The following is a 16,309-nucleotide window of genomic DNA, read 5'->3' as shown; positions in this document are numbered from 1 at the left end:
CCTTTTGCTCACGCAGGTAAGTAAGTGATGTCTACCAAATGTCAACAGCGGCACTACACTACGGCCCGACTGGTCAGGCAATCGCGTGTCTTTGTTCCTGAGCGTGGCAGCATTCTCCATCTTCCTCTGCAGTTGTTGGTGGTGCTTGTGTCGACGGGAGAGGACCTATGTCAGCTCCCCTCCCCTTTCACAGAGTTCCACACTGGCTCTACCTAAATCAGAGTTTTTGCTGAGGCTCATTGTCAAACGTTTGAGGGCTGCACAGGCATCACCCGGCTCGTCAACCCCTCAATTGCTGTCAGTGAGTCATGAACGACAAGAAGCCAGGCAACGCGGGCCAGTGCCGTCCAAGGCTGATCCCAATTCCTCCCGCATGACTGGTTGAAATTTTGGACTAGAGGCCCTTTGGATGGATTGTGGTTGGATTGGGTTGCAAACTTGCAAACTCACGAATACCTACCTATACTACGGCCAGCACCGAATATCCGAGAATCTAAGGTAGCCTTGGCCCCGCCCGTGCCGAAGCTTTAGTCCCCCTTTTTTTTCCTTTTTTTTTCCTCTTTTCTTTTTAATTGGTTATTCACCATTTGAATGCTCCAAAGGCTACGTAGCCCGGACGACACTTGGAGTCCTTCCTTATACTGCACACGTACCTTATGCAAAGATTTTATGTTGCCCACGGGAGTCAATGAGTGACTCAACGATTCTCAAACAGAGCAACTGGATGCCAATGAAGGATTGGGATGACTCAAACTACGGTGTGCTCATGTAGTCGTTTGCATTGAGACGCAGACCGATGAGTTGGCCCCTCGATTGCCCCTCGGCGCTGCCCCTCGAACAGACGAGCTTGCGAACCGAGGCGAATCAGGAGACCGCCTACCTAATACGCATGTTGGACGTCGTATCCTTGTGCAGGCAAGCAGTGGGCCAAGTCCCGAGCTAATACTTTGTGGTTTGTACAAGGGATTCTGGAGATGTGGCCAGTGGCGGGGTTAATAAGTGAGAGAAATACCTAGTAACGAAGAGCCTGGACTCAGAAGCTTGACTCTATGGGGTCCATAATGCACAATCTGCAAGGCCGCAGCTGCGCCTCTCTCCATCTTGGGCATTTTTGGTGTAGATTGCCCCAGTTGGCGCCTGGACTTGCCGCCATCCATGGAGGAGGAGTCTACAGTGCAGTGCGGTGCACGATGGTAGATGGCCACCTCCCTGCTTTGCTCTGGTCAACCTGTTGGATCATCAAGACGATAACACATCTAGGTACTGGGAAAGTCCATCGCCCAAGAGGTGCTCTGCGGGTCAAGGGGAAGCATGAGACATTGGATCTGCCACAATGGAGGCAGGATCAGCCTGTCTCCGTCTGGATCTAGACCAACCTGACGGGTGACGACAGATGGAGGGGTCAAAAGCTATCTGGGACACTGCGTCTCTAAATGAGGACCTTGAAAGACGAAAGAGTGAGGTGACACAGCTCGAGGGAGGGGCAGAAATCGTTTGATGAGGTACCTTAGGTCGACGTTGCTACCGCGCTTGCGGGCCTGCCAGGTTCGAGACGACGAGGGGCGGTTGACTTGCAGTTGCTACCTTGCTGTGTACATTCCGCAGCACCTTAGCCCTTCCACACAGGGTCCTTTCCTCCACAGTTCATTGATCCTGTCCACTAAAACAAGCCGTATCTCCAGCGGCTTCTCAGCGCCTACAAGGCATTTCGTAGGAGCGCCAGGGGGTAACAGACCGTGAAAAGGCGGTGACGGCGCGCCGGAATCAGATTAGCGCGGTCTCGCTACCCACTCTAAGCGAACCAGACAATGCCATATTCTCACACCTTGAGACCCCACCAAAACGGGAAACTTGGAGATGGAGAAAAAAGTTTGGGCGATAAACGGCAGCAGGCCAGCAGCAGCCGCAGCCGCAGCCCACCAAAAAAAAAAAAAAAAGTTCGATTGGGTGCTCCACACCTAGGATGGGGCGAGTGAGGGAGCCATATTATTTTCGGAATCCCGGTGCCTCGACCTCTTTCCTTTTTTCCCTCTTCTCCATCTCAACCACCAAAACCAACCCAACCCCACGAGACAACGAAGTCGCCCTACAACCTTACAAAGGATCTAGAAATAATCACACACTTCGTCGAGAATCATGTCCGCCGCTTTCGCTGAGCTGTAAACGCCCACTGCGGAGGTGCCCCAGCGCAGGCACCTCTGCAGTCCAGCAGCCCATCGAGACATTCAATCCCTTCTGTTTCCGACGAAGTTCTACACAGGCTTTCACTGTCCGGAGCCCTCATTGAGAGGACGGCTCTGGCCCATTGACGGAAGTCTGTATTTGATTTCACCCGAATCGACCACCAAGCCCACTATTCACCGGGCTACGAGAAGCCTATCCGCTTGAAGAAAATATCCTCACCTCCACTTCCTCCGACCTTCACGACCACCTACTTGCTCTCGTTACTCGCTCCCTCCATCCGACCTGAGTACAGACACGATTACTCACACGCCGTATACTCTTCAAACAGGCGCAGCAAAAGAAAGAATCACACACAAGATACTGCCATCAACTTTCGGGCATCCACTCGGCATTGTTACCGCCGATTCTCCAGACAAACTCCACCCCTTCGAACACTACAACGTTGGGGTTTCAACCTCTGCCCAACCAACACCATGTCACGCAACGTCCGCAACAAGGCTTTCTCGGCCTCTCGGAAAGTCGCAAAGCGTCGCGACTCCATTACCTCTTCTTCGTCTTTCGACCTGTCTGACGAAGGAGGATATTCCGCTGTCGAAGATATTAGTGACTCTTCTGACGATGACGAGGAGGATGTCGACGCGGCCGAGGAGGAACATATTCTTCACGAGGTGCTACCAATTCCCAGCCTCCCGATTCCTCCCCGGCCGCCCATTATCCAAGAAGAGGATGATGACGATGATGACGATGACGAAGAAGAAGAAGAAGAGCAGGAGCAAGAAGACGGAAACGATGGCGCCGCAGACATCGAGGACGGCGCCAGTTGGGATGGCATAATGTCTGAGGTCGACGAAAGCGCTGCTTCTGATCACCACCACCGTCCTGTGGAGCGCCACGTGCGCTTTGATGTTCCTTCGAGTGATTCCGACTCTACCGATACGGAGGATGATCATGCCGACTTCTTCCCCGATATATTTGTCGACCAAAGCTCTCTCGACCCGGCCTTCCGCCGCGAGATCGAGAAGGATGATGAAAACGACGAGTCTGAAAACTCAAATTCATTCTGGGACTACCATGGCGATTATCATGGAGCCTACGGGTACGCTCCTGACGCAGACTCGGATGTTGAGGCTGTTGTTCAGGAACTCGGCGATGATGATACGCCGATTGCTACTCCCATGACCACCGGCGAAGTCTCTGAGATGCCCACTCCGGTCGCAGCACTTGAGGAAACCCAAGAGCTAGACGGCTATGAGAGTGAGTTTGCGCTTTGTGACGACCAATATGAGAGCCTGTGATTGCTAACTTACCCCCCCTTTAGCTGACGGTGATACCACTGAAGAGGATGAGCCGGAGCCAGTTGTCCGCCGCAAGATTAAGCGTCCCGAACTGTCCGCGGATCAGTGGGATGATTCTGACACAGATCACCCGGTCAAGGGCCACCGTGGACAACCGCGGGTAGGCCGTTTCAACCTGGACAACTCTGAGCGGAAGCCCATTGCCGTCGTTAACCCCATCTCACGGAAGATGATGATCTTCACTCCCCATCGTCGCCGCCAACTTGATCTATCGCCCGAACAGTTCAACTTCCAATACCTGGCCCCCATTGATGAGAACCACCCCTCCCCCATGATAAGCAGCTCTGCACAAATTATGATGAGCGCAATGTTCTCTTCCAACACCTTGGGTGATTACCTCAACACGCAGGCCATGGGACCTACTGAAGCCTTCTTCCCCTTTCAGTCCGAACCCAACACTGCTGATGAGAGCTCGGATGTTGGCTTCGATGAGGAGGAAGATGACGAGGTTGAAAAGTCTCTGAACATCAGCGACTTCATCGAGTTCGATGAGGCCAGATCATCTGCCGATGAAGACGAGGATAACCAGTGGGATGCAGATCCCCTGAACTCTACTCCTGCTCGACCACGTACCGCTTCAAGCGATGTCGACCTCCATTCACACATCAACGCCAACAACGTGGGGGCATTTCGTCGCGACCAAATCAACCAACGTCTCATTCTGAGTGATAAGGCCACGCAAGACTCTCTCGCCTTGAGCAGTCCCTATAACTACACCGCCCTGCGTGGTCTAAAGTCCGACCGCTTCGAAACTGCGGCCGTTCCCTTGACCCCTCTCCGACGATCAAAGAAGCGGATGCGTGACACCGCACGCAGTCCTCTAGAGTCCATGTCGCAAAAACGCAAAGCATCCAGTGAGATACCCATTGGCCACAAGCGCCACCGCAGCATCTCGGACGTCAATTTGTTACACATCTAGCCGATGCCGTAGCATTTCACCTATCCGACATACCTACGCGACACAAAACGGTTGAGGACGGCGTGGCATGATGTCCTAAAGTAAAGGGCACCTGTCATCCCTGGCCTCATACACTTTGGCTATCGTTGCCCCTTTTTGTTTTCTTATGTTACACATTCTTATACTACCCGTCAAATCGACCGGAATGAAGGTAGACCAAAGCACAAAAGTGACGGACACTTGGTGAAAGTCTGGCTGAAAAGCGAACCGCGTCAATCCTATATAGCCGACCAATTCTCGTTGGTGGGAAGAATTTCCCTGCCACAGTCTTAAGGTATCTGGCTGCACCCATGTTTCCTAGTTTGTGTCAATGAAAATTATGATATCCAACATTGTGTGCTGCACTGCGTGTTTGTCTTGCATTGCGCTACCCAATCCTGTGCTTGGCCATGGATCCTTGTTAAGACTTGCAACGATGAGCTTTAGATCTCTGTTTGCTCAGCGAATAGGAATATTGAAGTTTAACAAGTATGTGCAAGGGAGGAATTAATCGTTCAGTCCCACCAAGCCCAGCCCCAACCTCACATCGTCCATTCCTCATTATAGGTAGTCCTCCCATCCTCTCATTCACAACTAGGCAATCCATCCGTTGATTCAGCTGTAAGTATCAATGGCACTATTGAACGCCGTCTCAATCTGGGCAACCAGCGTCTTGGCTGCGGCCTGCAAAGCCTCGGGGACCTTCTCGACGACGGCAGCGCTGAACTTGTCCGTCGCGCTCTTCTCGGACTTGAGGTTGAGCAGGATGATGGGGCTCAGCAGGAGCTTGTCAAACTTGGGCTTGGCATCGATAACGCTGCCGAGCGTCGACTGTACACCGCCTGCCAGCTTCTGCGTCGACTGCGCGACCGTGATTGCCTCCAGGGCACTGAGCGGCTCCGAATCCTCGGCAACCTTGGTGGCCTCGTTGATCTTGATGAGGAGCTTGGTTGAGTCGATGATGATGGGGAGCGTACCAAAGAGGCCGCCGTCCCAGGACGACACGGTGTCGCCCAGCTCCGTATTCTGGGTCGCGATCTCGTCCACGGCGGCCACGATGGCAGCACCGTCGGCAATGACTGAAGCGGCAAATAGGCCTAGCAGGGAAATTTTGAGAAGCATTTTGACTCTTATTATGGTCTCTGTAGACTGTTACAAACGAGCGTTTGGCTTGATAAAAGAGATCTGGATCTGGCTCTGAGGTTGGGGATTGACCGACCGAGAAACCGTCACAAATACTGTGACCTCATTCAGTCTTTTATACTCCGGTTCGTATGATTCCAGAACATCATCTCTGACATTATCACACCACATTTTAGTTTGCCTGTTGGCTTCTGTTCCTCCGCCTATCATACCTACTCAATATTTAGCGACCTCCCATCAATGTCATGTTCCCCCGCAAACACCATCGGTCAAGGACGCTCAATTACCACATCTAGGCATAGGCGACGTATGATCGCGCCGTTGCAATCCGGGAACCAGAAGGCCTCACATGCCCCTCGGCCGATACTCTTAGCCCAAACCTCTCAAAACAGCACCCATCCCATCACGAACACATGCTCAGCCAGCGGTTCACGTCAACTCCAAGCCGAGGACCGCAGGGATCTTACCCCAGATTCTGGCCTTCGTCCCCCTGAATACCCCCGCTGATCCGCCCTCAACCCCTCATGCAAGGTCTCTGCCGATGTGACGGTCCCAACACGAGAGTGGGTGCACAAACGCCCGCCATTGGACGGCGTACTACGGTCCGGCTCCGGCATTAGCCTTTTTTGCGTGAGCGCCGCGACTCGGGCTGGCCAGCTGAGAGGGCGCCTCATGTCATGGTTGGTGCGCGGCGGCGGGCTTTTAGCCTTTTGAACCTGAGCCAAAGGTTCCTCATAGCTTGCACTTCGTCTAATGGAACGGCAGCCTGGGAGAATGCGATGGCAGCTCTGTCAAATTTTTTCTGACGAAATGTTCGAACAATGGCTGAGATTGGATCCAGCAGCTTACGCTGGTCGGTCACCCCATAATCTCCCATCCACAAAGTCTAGGGACGAGGACGACGTCCTCAGACTTTAACTGTCTCTTGAGATCGAAACCATTGCCTGAGATTATATGAGCGGGCTTGGCATTAAAGAGAATAGAAGGGGTTGAATCCTACAGCAAGAGAGAAGGAGTAGGCAGCAGCGCGCTTTCAGTGGGTCAATATATGATGATAAAATGCATCTGCATATCTACGAGTTCCTTGTCTGTGGGCGACGAACGCTGTCATAATTTGAATGCAGGATTGATTGGCTCAGGCCTGGAGTGGCCAGAAAATTCACTACTCGCTTTCTGTTGGGTCTATAATCGGTAGTCCGAAGGCTCCAGGTGCTTCCAGATGTTCTTTTCGATGCACTAAAACCTCGACGTTGTACTTGCCTGGTGTGACCTCCTTCTTCCACAGTCCATTTCACCAATGTGTTTCTTTGACTCATAGACTCCATTCATAAGCCCTCAGGAAACGTTCAGCTTCATTTTTATATGTCACAAGGCTAAAAAATTGGATGGATACCCATAATTGACTGCTAGAGCACTGCCCAACTTGATTTCGCAACATATCTCGCTCGGTGCAGGTGAATCATCGTGAGTTACTTTCATGAGACTGGTATCATGTTTCATGTGTTATAATCTCGACGCGGGCGGACTTCTTAGACCCTCAAGTAAAGCCAAATGCGCCCTCGCAAGTACAATGGTGCTGCTGCTGAGATGCCACCCACCCACTATTCAGCATCACAGACAGATGAGGCCACTGAGCTTGGACTTTTTGAGATTCAACACTAGTAATGGCAACGGCACTGTGACTCGAGTTAGGTGTCTTAGGTTAAGAGCTAGCTAGCTACATGATCAATGACATTATCATGTTGTGACCGAAGGAAATTGTGATAAAGCAGCTGCTAACTACATGTACACATCTGTGGATAATAAATGACAGGAGAGGAGCAGGGGGCTACCTATTTTTCGGAGCGCACGCTTAATTGTGACATATTAGCTAGCCACACCTGTCTGTGCTCATCAAATTTCCAACGCTGCAACTTTCCACTCATGCGCCTATCCACACAACCTCGCGTTTTCCGCAAGATTAGAGCTTGCTAGATGTGCAGCCAGTGCGATTGGCTACCCAATACTTCTCTTGCACGTCACAAGACCCACTAGCAGCCTGCCCAAATGAATACTGCTACCCACATTCTCCAAGCCATATAAAAGACTTCACCACTACGTACCTATCAAAAGAGGCAAGATATTATATACAAGTCAAAAATCGAATCGACCGAGCTGGGACTCGAACCCAGAACCTTTGCCACCGGAAAGCAACGCGCTGCCATTGCGCCACCCGGCCGTTTCCTTTGTTTTCCGATGTAAGCCGAGGCCGAGAGACGATTCAATAAGGCCTACCTCTTAGGGGTGAGGAGTCATTCAGCCCAGTCCTTTCTGAGATCAAAGGTAGTTATTTCAATGTGCGTAATCTCTTTTGGGATATCGTCATCCATCGACGTCTGGGCCAAGTGTGGAAGATGCGAAGGCGCATAGATTGTGGAATGTATATATTAATGTCAAAGCGTTGAACCCTTCCAAAAAGTATTCCTATGCAGGTAACTACTCATGCTGTTTGATATTATCACATCATGCATATTCGAGAATGCCAGCTTTGGTGGGAGTTGAGTTGTATATGCCGCACATATAGAGACGGCTATTCTGGGAGAAGCATGAGAGTTGAGATTTGCATGATTCGTCGCTTTTGGGCCACAGTTGCCAGCTTCGTACTATTTCCATCGCGGCAAACAGTACAGATACTGGTAATACTAAGCAACAAGACTGTGCCAGTCGATTCGACAAGTCATGTCAAAAATCCGTACAGATTGCTGTTCTGGTCTAAGACGCTCTATCCATAAGACACACACGCACGTTTGTAGGCGGCGCAGCTGGAGCCTCGACGTGTTCGAGGCTCTTGGGGTATCTAGTACAAGCACATCACCGTCCACTATTCGCCCATCCCCAAGAAGACAAGACGTTGCGCGAACGAGTAAGCTCACTCATCGTCGTCGTTGAGACCAAAATCGTCGTCGTCATCGTCCTCACCCAGCCCCTGATCGTCCTCATCATACATGTGGGATTCGTCGCCCATGTCATCGTAGTCTCCACCCCCGTACTCGTCGTCTTGGTGCTCATCGCCCTCATCGCCACCGATTTGCTCGATTTCTTCCTCTTCGTCATAATGATCGTCCACTACACTAGGTGCCTTGCTCGTAGGACGGCTGGCGGCTTCACTCTCAGGACGGGAGCCGGGATCGCCTTGACCGGCCACGTCGAACATCTGTCGAATAGCTTCGTAGTTGATGCGCTTTGAAAAGCCACGCTCCTTCATGACGTTAACAGCAGCCTCACCTGGCGTGCTGGCAGGCGTTGTCTGGCCTTCGCCAATGCGCGGGCGCTTCTTCCGCTTGCGGTCCTTTTTAGGCTTCTTCTCCTCCAACTTCTTACGGAAAAGACGCTCCTGCGATGCGCGGAGCCAATCTTTGTTCTCGTTGACCCACAAAAGCTCCTTGATCTTAATCTCGTCTGGAGTCAACATACAGTTCACCACCTCGGGATCATCTGCGAACTCGTCTTCGCCAACCTCGGGCGCCATTGAGACGGCCTTATCTGGTTGCTGCTGGAGGGCCCAGATCGAGTGGATGCGGGCTCGCTGCTCGGCGTTGCTGAAAGCTTTGGCGTGCTCGTAGGTCTCGGGATCGTTCATAATCTCCGAAATCTGTTCTTCCATTTGGGCTTCGTCTTCTTCCCACTCGTCGTTGATAGGCAACGAGGGCTTTGGTTGCCGGGTCTTTTCACTGCCGGCATCCGTCTGCGATGAATCCTCGTTCTCCTTATCCACGTCGCCGAATTCTTCAGCTAAGCCTTCGAGATGTTGATTGCTATTCGCATCTCTGAGAGCCGGCTCGTCGACGGCAATTTTGGATGGTAGAGGTGGGATAATGTAGCCGTCCTTATCTCGACGATACTCAACGGCCGGCGCCGCAGATAAATCAGGCGGTGGGAGCGAGGAGGCTGGTGTCATCCTGTTGTTACCACCGTCGTCCGTGATTATGCGCTTCCGCTTCTTGCCCAGCTCCTCCTGCTGCGTTTGCCAAGCCTCGGTGCTCTTGTAGAAGGACGGGGGGTCGTGAGAACTGGAGCCAAAATCTTGGGACAAAAAGTCCTCCACCGTCATCTTACTAGTCTCCGTCACATTGAATTCTTCGAGACGTTCCTGGATGGTGTGGTTTGTGACCTTGACAATGTACACAACTTCACGGACTGTCCTACGAAAGTTGTGCATTCTGGCAGCCATCAGAAGACATGCGCCGCAGATACCAGACGGACGACGACCCATGACGATCCAATCTTGTTTCATGCGACGGACGAGGCGGACAGCATCCTCGGCGACGCGGTTGGTCATATGCTTGAATTCAAGCTTGGAGGCAAATCGGTAGATGATGTCTTCAGGGAAAACCGGCGTCTCACCGCTCGGAAAGAGACAAAGGGTTTTGGTCAACGCCTTGAAGGTTCTTCCTAATGTGAAGACGTTCGCCTGGATGATGTCGCCAATGTCAATGAGCATCACGCGACACGGCCTTTCCATCCTGCACGCAGCGTAGAGGCAGACAGCAGCGACGGCGATAATCTTTCGGCCCTGGGTAAAACCTGACTGAGAGGCAAGCTTGAAACACTGAACAGCGGTGTTCACAGTGTTATCGCTGAGATTGAGACGCTGGGCATAACCCTGCATCAGGGCGCGAGCCTCGCGGATGGTTTTCTCTCGGTCATCGGAGCCTCCAACGCGGCGGAAGGCCGGGCCCATGGTCCTCACGCCAGCTTGGTCGGCGGCGATATAGCTTCCCTGGACCATGGCGGCACCGGATGACGTCTCGCCGAATTGTACTTCGGCAACGATATTGCTGTCGTCGGCGATACGACCACATGTCTGACAGATGCCGTCGACAACATTGGGTTTGACGCAGGCCTTATTTGGACATTGGGGACGATTCGAGATGGCGACGGTAGGTGCTCTTGAGCGATTCTGTTGTGCTTGGGCAGCGGCGTTGGCGGCGGCGGCGGCATTGGCCTGCTGACGTTCGGCTTGCTCGCGGATGGCTCGAATGCGGTTCGGTGGTTGGAAAGGCTTCGACTTGGTAGCCGGCTTTTGGGACTTCTTGGTGGGCGTGAGAAAAGAAGACATGGTTTCGAATGTTGGCGCCTCGTGGAGGCGAAGCGATGGGGGTCCGGAAGGTCTAAGAGAATTTTGTCTAGAAGGTAAGAATTGGCTGCACCATGGGTGTGGTTGAGATGGATTACGAAGCTGCCAATCGCTTCGTGAACGTCCCCTTCCTCCAGCACCAGGCAACGCAACAGACGTAGCCCGTCTGCTTCGCACCTCAGACGACGTGGACTATGAGCAATGATGTAAGCGTAGCTTATTGAGAAGGCTTCCACGCGTCCGGCGAAGCAGGCAGTAGTAATACGGTCGGCGAATAGAGTATAAGTGATTTGAAGTTGGTTGCTGATTCAGATTGTCTGCGGAGGGATACTGGTAGCGGGTGGAATGAGGTGAAGAATGGGAAAATTAGTGGGGTTGGCGACGAGATGGTCGAGCGGGGGAAGGTGCGCATTTGCGAGAGGAAAGGCAGGGAGGCGTTCGGACCTGGCTGGGGGACCAAAAAAACCACCAGGACCTGAGTCTATCTCCGATGTCGTCCCAAAAGGGGAATCTCTAATTTTCCATCTTGTTCCCGGAGCTGCTGGTTCGAATCTCCCTTCTCTCCACCATTTCAACGACGCACTGGATTTCCTCAAGCCACCCCAAAACGCCACCATTGTTGTCGAAATTGTGCACATGGCTGTTCCCTGGTGCCTCTAACAAAGCAGCGCTTGTCATTCATTCACTTGGAGGACCTGAATTTACCTTGCGGTGACTAGTTCCCGATTCGGTAGTACTCGGCGCAGTGCATCAACCCGAGCAGTCAAACAATGCAATCCGGCGGAGACTCCGCTGGCGACCGAACTTCTGCCAGCCAATCCTCTCATCCTTTTGCCTGCGGGCCGAGTCACTTCTGCTTTGCCCCGCGTTGTGGAGGATGGACCGCGGGGCAATACCTATGATCATCTCCCCCAGCGGCATCCAGGTCCAAGTGAGAAGGTCATCGATATCTGTCCTGATCATGAGATTCCTATTTGGTTTCGTAAGCATCAGAGGTAGAGATGAAGAGTCACTCGGCTAGGAACACCATTCCACTCAGCTTCTCCGTCCGACTCTGGAGTGCCACAAGCTGATACTCCTGGTCGCGAATCTTGGTCCTAACTACCTAGTTCTGTCCAAATGCCCGGGAACCCAATCGCGCAGCAAGCACAGTGAAATGTGTTTTGGTATTGGCGGATTATCGGCCCATCACACCGTCTCAATTGTCTAAGCCGCAGAGACCCTGCATGACACCTTGTATTGGCAAACAACATTGGACTTGGAAGTACATTGTGTTGCTCAATGCGGGGCAGGTGCGTGAAGTCACATATGACCTAGGATGTAGCTCACACCACATTGAGGTGTCCGGTGCAGAAACAGCCACCATGTAACTCTCACTCGAGCCTATTTAAACCTCCGAAACCCCAGCACAATATCTTTCTTGTTCCTTCAGTCCATACGCGCAGTCTACACACGTCCACTCTTTTATCCTCAGCCGCTTCGACATACATTTAAGATACCCTGGATCTCATCCATCATGTCTTCCTTCACCCTTTCCGCCGCGCCCAACACTGACATCTGGAAGAAGCCGCCTTCCCACAACGTCTACGATGGTAACCTCGATTCATTGATTCCCACATGACGAGCCGGAAGCTGACAGCTCTAGCTCCCACAAAGACAGTCCCGGCCAAACCCCTCAGCCAATTCAAGTCCGCAAAAGTCACATTCTCCGCAGACTGGTCTGAACTGTACGATCAAGCAGGCCTCATCATCACCTTTGACTCCAACTCCGGCCGCGAGAAGAGGTGGATCAAGACTGGCTTGGAGTACTACCAGGGGACGCTACAACTCAGCACCGTCGCCTGCGATCGTTGGGCCGACTGGAGCATCACCCCTCTCGCCGCCTTTGAGGGCTCCAAAAGCACCACTGTACTCATTGAGCAGGAGCGCGACTTCATGGGCCCGAGTTTCTGGGTGTACTATGTGAAACAGGACGGCACCAAGGTGCCGCTGCGTGAGATTTGCTGGGTTTTTGGAGATGATGACTGTACTGGCAAGGACTGGAACTTGACTGTTGGCGCTTTGGTCGCTCGGCCTGCAAAGGATGCGAAGAGCGATCTTGAGGTTCAGTTCAAGGACTTTGACGTGCAGTGGTCTGAGTGAGAAACAGATGATTTGGGTCAAACCGCTGCTTACATAGCAACATGAATGCCATGCTTTCACGATGCCACAAGTGCTGGTATCCTTTAGATTGCATATTTTCAAAGGCCGTACGGCTACATGACACTGGTATCGTGATTATAGATTATTCAGTCAATTTTAGACATGGCTTGGCCTCGCGTCCTGAACATGATTCTCTGGCGCTTGATGAAATTCAACCCTCTGATTGCAATTATTGGGTATCGTCCGTTTTCCATACCAATATATCCAACGTCTCCGTCCACTCCTAAGAAGCACCGCCTTATCAAGTCCGGCTTCCGGGACCATAGTACGTCCCATCCGGTCCTGGCTGGGCGGCCATCTCGGTGGTATCAATATTGGCCCCCGCCATCTGCCCTTTGTCATACTGCGGCTGAAAAGAAGCCTGCTGTGGTGAGTATGGGTAAGGCTGGTATGACCCTGCAGGCTGCATCGGCGGCGGCCCAACGACAGGCACCATATAGACGGGAGGAGGGCGAACATTGCGCTGTTTGCATTCAACACAGGCGCGGACGAAGAGGGTGAAGTTGCTGAGACTGCGAAATGTTAAGAGCCGTTCCGAAGTATATCGGGACACTCGAGTACTTACAACAAGAGGGCAGTGAATGCCAGCACAGCATCCTGCATAGAGGTGATTTGGCCTGAGCTGTATACCCACGACCGCGGATCATCGCGGAAGTAGACGTTCGCAGCTTCCCATCCCGTGGAGACCATGAAGACGAGCCAGAAGAGTAAATGCAGGCCGACGTGAGCACCGGGGTGTATTCCTCGTCTCCCGCCTCTAGCGCAGATGGTAATGAGTTCAGTGGTATCCCAACATATTGCAGCGGCAGCCTACAAGCAGGTCAGATATCTCATATTGTCTACGTATTCCGAAGTGGCGAGTCTACTTACGGGAAATCCACTGAATATGAGATAGAAAGAACTCGAGAAAGAGTACATCACAAGGGCGACCGATATGCCGATGATGATGACGCCGAATGCAATGTTGAAGCCTCGAAGGACAATCTTGACCAAGTGCCATGTCCTGTTGAATGGGATTTCGCGCTGGGGAGCTTGTTGCGCGTACGGCACGTAGCCTTCGAAACCATCTGGCGGTGCGTACTGCGGCTGTGGTACGTACTGGGCTGAAGCCATGGCGATCAAAGGGACTCGAGGAGCGTCTTACACGACTTAGCAGCTACCAGGCGAGAGTCCACAATGTGAGTACTCTTTGAACCGCGCAACGAGCGACGAGAAAATTGGTGATGCTCTCACAATGAACCGGAAAGGAGCAAGAGACACAGACATTGGTTCCATTTTTCGGTAAGGGATTTTGACCTCATTTTATCCCACGACTGTGCCGCTCTTCTAACAGTTTGGTGCATGATACAGGCACCAGCTTGGTAACAACAGCGTCCCAAATAAGGACGGCGCCCCTGGCTAGTACTAGCTGGCGGCGGAGATCAGGGCCTTGCCATTGGGCTACAATTTTGGCTCGTATGGGCCTTTACAAGAACCCTGTCAGCTGTGCCGCTGGCTGCCTAGACAAACGAAGCCCCCCAATTCATGCCACGAGACCTGACGGAGCACTGCAATCACGGGATCGGGAGAAGAACGCTCGGGGCTTGCGATAGTGGAGGTGTTTCCCCAACAGAACGCTTAGAGTTGCGATTCACGCTTCTTTGGATATCCCAACCTTTATTCTAACTTCTGCGTCAGGAATCTCTGTGGACGCCCTGTCTCAACTCACAGAAGCATGGCAATGACTGGTACATGCCCCGCCAGTTGTACAATGCCTCAAGGACGTGATCAAGTGACAACACCAAAGCCGACTCTCAACTACCCGGACGCACCTCGGTTATTGAAATCAATCGTCATGAGCATCAAGATCAGATCTGCACACCGTCTCATTTGCGCTGATTCTCCGGGCTATTAAGGTCTCGGCAGCGACTCTCGCGATACTGGCTCTCGGTGGTTCCTGGCTGATTTCGAATAAAGATCAATTGTTTCGCCCCCATGACCGATCTACTCTCTCTGCAGCACCACTACTAAGCCCATTATTCCCAACATTGCCGTCTTCAACCACGGGTATTCCGAGAGGAGGATCGTAACGTAGCCGACGAAAGGAATATATGCGACGACGCTACCGATGATGTCCTTTCGCACGAGGTAGTCCTGGTTTTTGGCATACAGCTCTGCTTTGGTCAGCATCTGATCGTTGGGAGCTCTTTGGGGGGGGGGGGGGGGGGGGGGCCCCCACGCCTGCTTTCGCCTGGGTTGTTTTGTGTCCCCTGTGGAGGGGTTGTTGTTCTGCGCAAAACATGCCCTCCGCGAGCGTGGGGGGGGTGGGGGGGGGGGCTGGGGGGAGGGGGGGGGGGGGGGGGGGGGGGGGGGGGGGGCGCCACGAACCAGTGTCATCCGAGTTGTTGTTGTCACCCTTGGTAAGGAGCTTTGCTTCCGGTCTAAACGAGCCTCAGTCAGTGACCAGGGCGAGGAGGGCCAGAAAGGGGACAGGAATGTACCCGGAGCCGAATCTTCGAACGATTCTGTGAACAATGGGAATATTCTTGCCCTTGACTTCGTAGACGACGATCTCGCCAACGTCGGTTTCCTGGATCAGGTTGCGGTTCCAAAGAAAGAGAAGGTCTCCTCTCTGGAATGCAGGCTCCATTGAGCCACTGAGAACGACGACGATGGGGCTGGGAGAATCGGAAATGACCGAAAGACCCTTCCACATCTAACACGGAAGTTAGCCAGAGCTTCTTTGGGGAGGAGCGCGGCGCATACCATAAACGCAGTCGAAAGGATCAGCGCGAAGTTGAGCAGCTGCGACGCCGCCTGGCGCGGGTTTGCGAGACTCGACAGCATAGTTCTAGCGCTTCTGACAAGTTGGGGCGGTTATGTTGCTCAGATTATCTCGGTAGTGGCAGAGGATCACGGGTCGTGGCGGGTCGTGATGGTGAGTTTGGAGTGCGGTTCTGGCCAGCAACGCACCTCGAAGCTGAAGCAAGAGCAATTAAGCAAGAGCACAGGCCAGCTGTTTTGCAGATGTGGAACGTGTCAATGGAGATTTACAGGTACGTACCTTCTTATCTTATCGCGCCTGACCAACGGTCCTGTTGAAGCCTGGTCTCACGCACAGACCACCGTTTGTTCTCCTTCAGCTTGGAGCTTTCTGATCCAGTGATCCTGGCACCTCCACCATTTCCCAGGCTGCAAGCTTGCTAATTACCTGGTGTACAACATCTTTGCATGTATCCGTAAATGCACGCAAATCATGTTACCCCTTCCTGCCGCTAGGTAAAGCAGAAATTGGATTCACTCTTTCCTCAAATGCACTTCGAACCAGTCGTCTTGCAGGAGTATGCCAAAGGTCAGACGCAACACGCTTCCGCTCCTCAAAAGGTTATGATA

General features: G+C 52.7%; 7 protein-coding genes across 7 annotated transcripts; 3 read left to right on the top strand and 4 right to left on the bottom strand.

The window, feature by feature from the left end:
* Positions 1 to 2,657: 2,657 nt before the first annotated feature.
* CORC01_13258 (uncharacterized protein) lies at positions 2,658 to 4,458 on the top strand (the record flags this gene model as incomplete). Its single annotated transcript, XM_022624875.1, has 2 exons — positions 2,658 to 3,438; positions 3,503 to 4,458. The coding sequence occupies 2 exons, from the start codon at positions 2,658 to 2,660 to the stop codon at positions 4,456 to 4,458; spliced, it is 1,737 nt and encodes a 578-aa protein (XP_022468612.1).
* Positions 4,459 to 5,091: 633 nt separating this feature from the next.
* On the bottom strand, positions 5,092 to 5,598 carry CORC01_13257 (uncharacterized protein; the record flags this gene model as incomplete). The annotated part of the gene is made up of 1 exon (XM_022624874.1): positions 5,092 to 5,598. One exon carries the CDS (start codon positions 5,596 to 5,598, stop codon positions 5,092 to 5,094), a length of 507 nt encoding a protein of 168 aa, XP_022468611.1.
* A 261-nt stretch (positions 5,599 to 5,859) lies between these two features.
* Positions 5,860 to 6,126, top strand: CORC01_13256 (uncharacterized protein; the record flags this gene model as incomplete). The annotated part of the gene is made up of 1 exon (XM_022624873.1): positions 5,860 to 6,126. The coding sequence occupies one exon, from the start codon at positions 5,860 to 5,862 to the stop codon at positions 6,124 to 6,126; it is 267 nt and encodes an 88-aa protein (XP_022468610.1).
* A 2,401-nt stretch (positions 6,127 to 8,527) lies between these two features.
* CORC01_13255 (Brf1-like TBP-binding domain-containing protein) lies at positions 8,528 to 10,717 on the bottom strand (the record flags this gene model as incomplete). The annotated part of the gene is made up of 1 exon (XM_022624872.1): positions 8,528 to 10,717. One exon carries the CDS (start codon positions 10,715 to 10,717, stop codon positions 8,528 to 8,530), a length of 2,190 nt encoding a protein of 729 aa, XP_022468609.1.
* Positions 10,718 to 12,251: 1,534 nt separating this feature from the next.
* Positions 12,252 to 12,877, top strand: CORC01_13254 (uncharacterized protein; the record flags this gene model as incomplete). Its single annotated transcript, XM_022624871.1, has 2 exons — positions 12,252 to 12,327; positions 12,381 to 12,877. The coding sequence occupies 2 exons, from the start codon at positions 12,252 to 12,254 to the stop codon at positions 12,875 to 12,877; spliced, it is 573 nt and encodes a 190-aa protein (XP_022468608.1).
* Positions 12,878 to 13,178: 301 nt separating this feature from the next.
* On the bottom strand, positions 13,179 to 14,050 carry CORC01_13253 (uncharacterized protein; the record flags this gene model as incomplete). Its single annotated transcript, XM_022624870.1, has 3 exons — positions 13,179 to 13,449; positions 13,503 to 13,747; positions 13,808 to 14,050. The coding sequence occupies 3 exons, from the start codon at positions 14,048 to 14,050 to the stop codon at positions 13,179 to 13,181; spliced, it is 759 nt and encodes a 252-aa protein (XP_022468607.1).
* An 870-nt stretch (positions 14,051 to 14,920) lies between these two features.
* Positions 14,921 to 15,763, bottom strand: CORC01_13252 (signal peptidase I; the record flags this gene model as incomplete). The annotated part of the gene is made up of 4 exons (XM_022624869.1): positions 14,921 to 15,120; positions 15,305 to 15,357; positions 15,418 to 15,632; positions 15,683 to 15,763. The coding sequence occupies 4 exons, from the start codon at positions 15,761 to 15,763 to the stop codon at positions 14,921 to 14,923; spliced, it is 549 nt and encodes a 182-aa protein (XP_022468606.1).
* Between the last annotated feature and the right edge of the window lie 546 nt (positions 15,764 to 16,309).

The sequence above is a fragment of the Colletotrichum orchidophilum genome, assembly GCF_001831195.1.
Source record: "Colletotrichum orchidophilum strain IMI 309357 chromosome Unknown Scaffold_186.1, whole genome shotgun sequence".
Taxonomy (NCBI): domain Eukaryota; kingdom Fungi; phylum Ascomycota; class Sordariomycetes; order Glomerellales; family Glomerellaceae; genus Colletotrichum; species Colletotrichum orchidophilum.
Note: the sequence above shows the minus strand (reverse complement) of the source record. Positions and strands in the feature narration are given on the sequence as shown.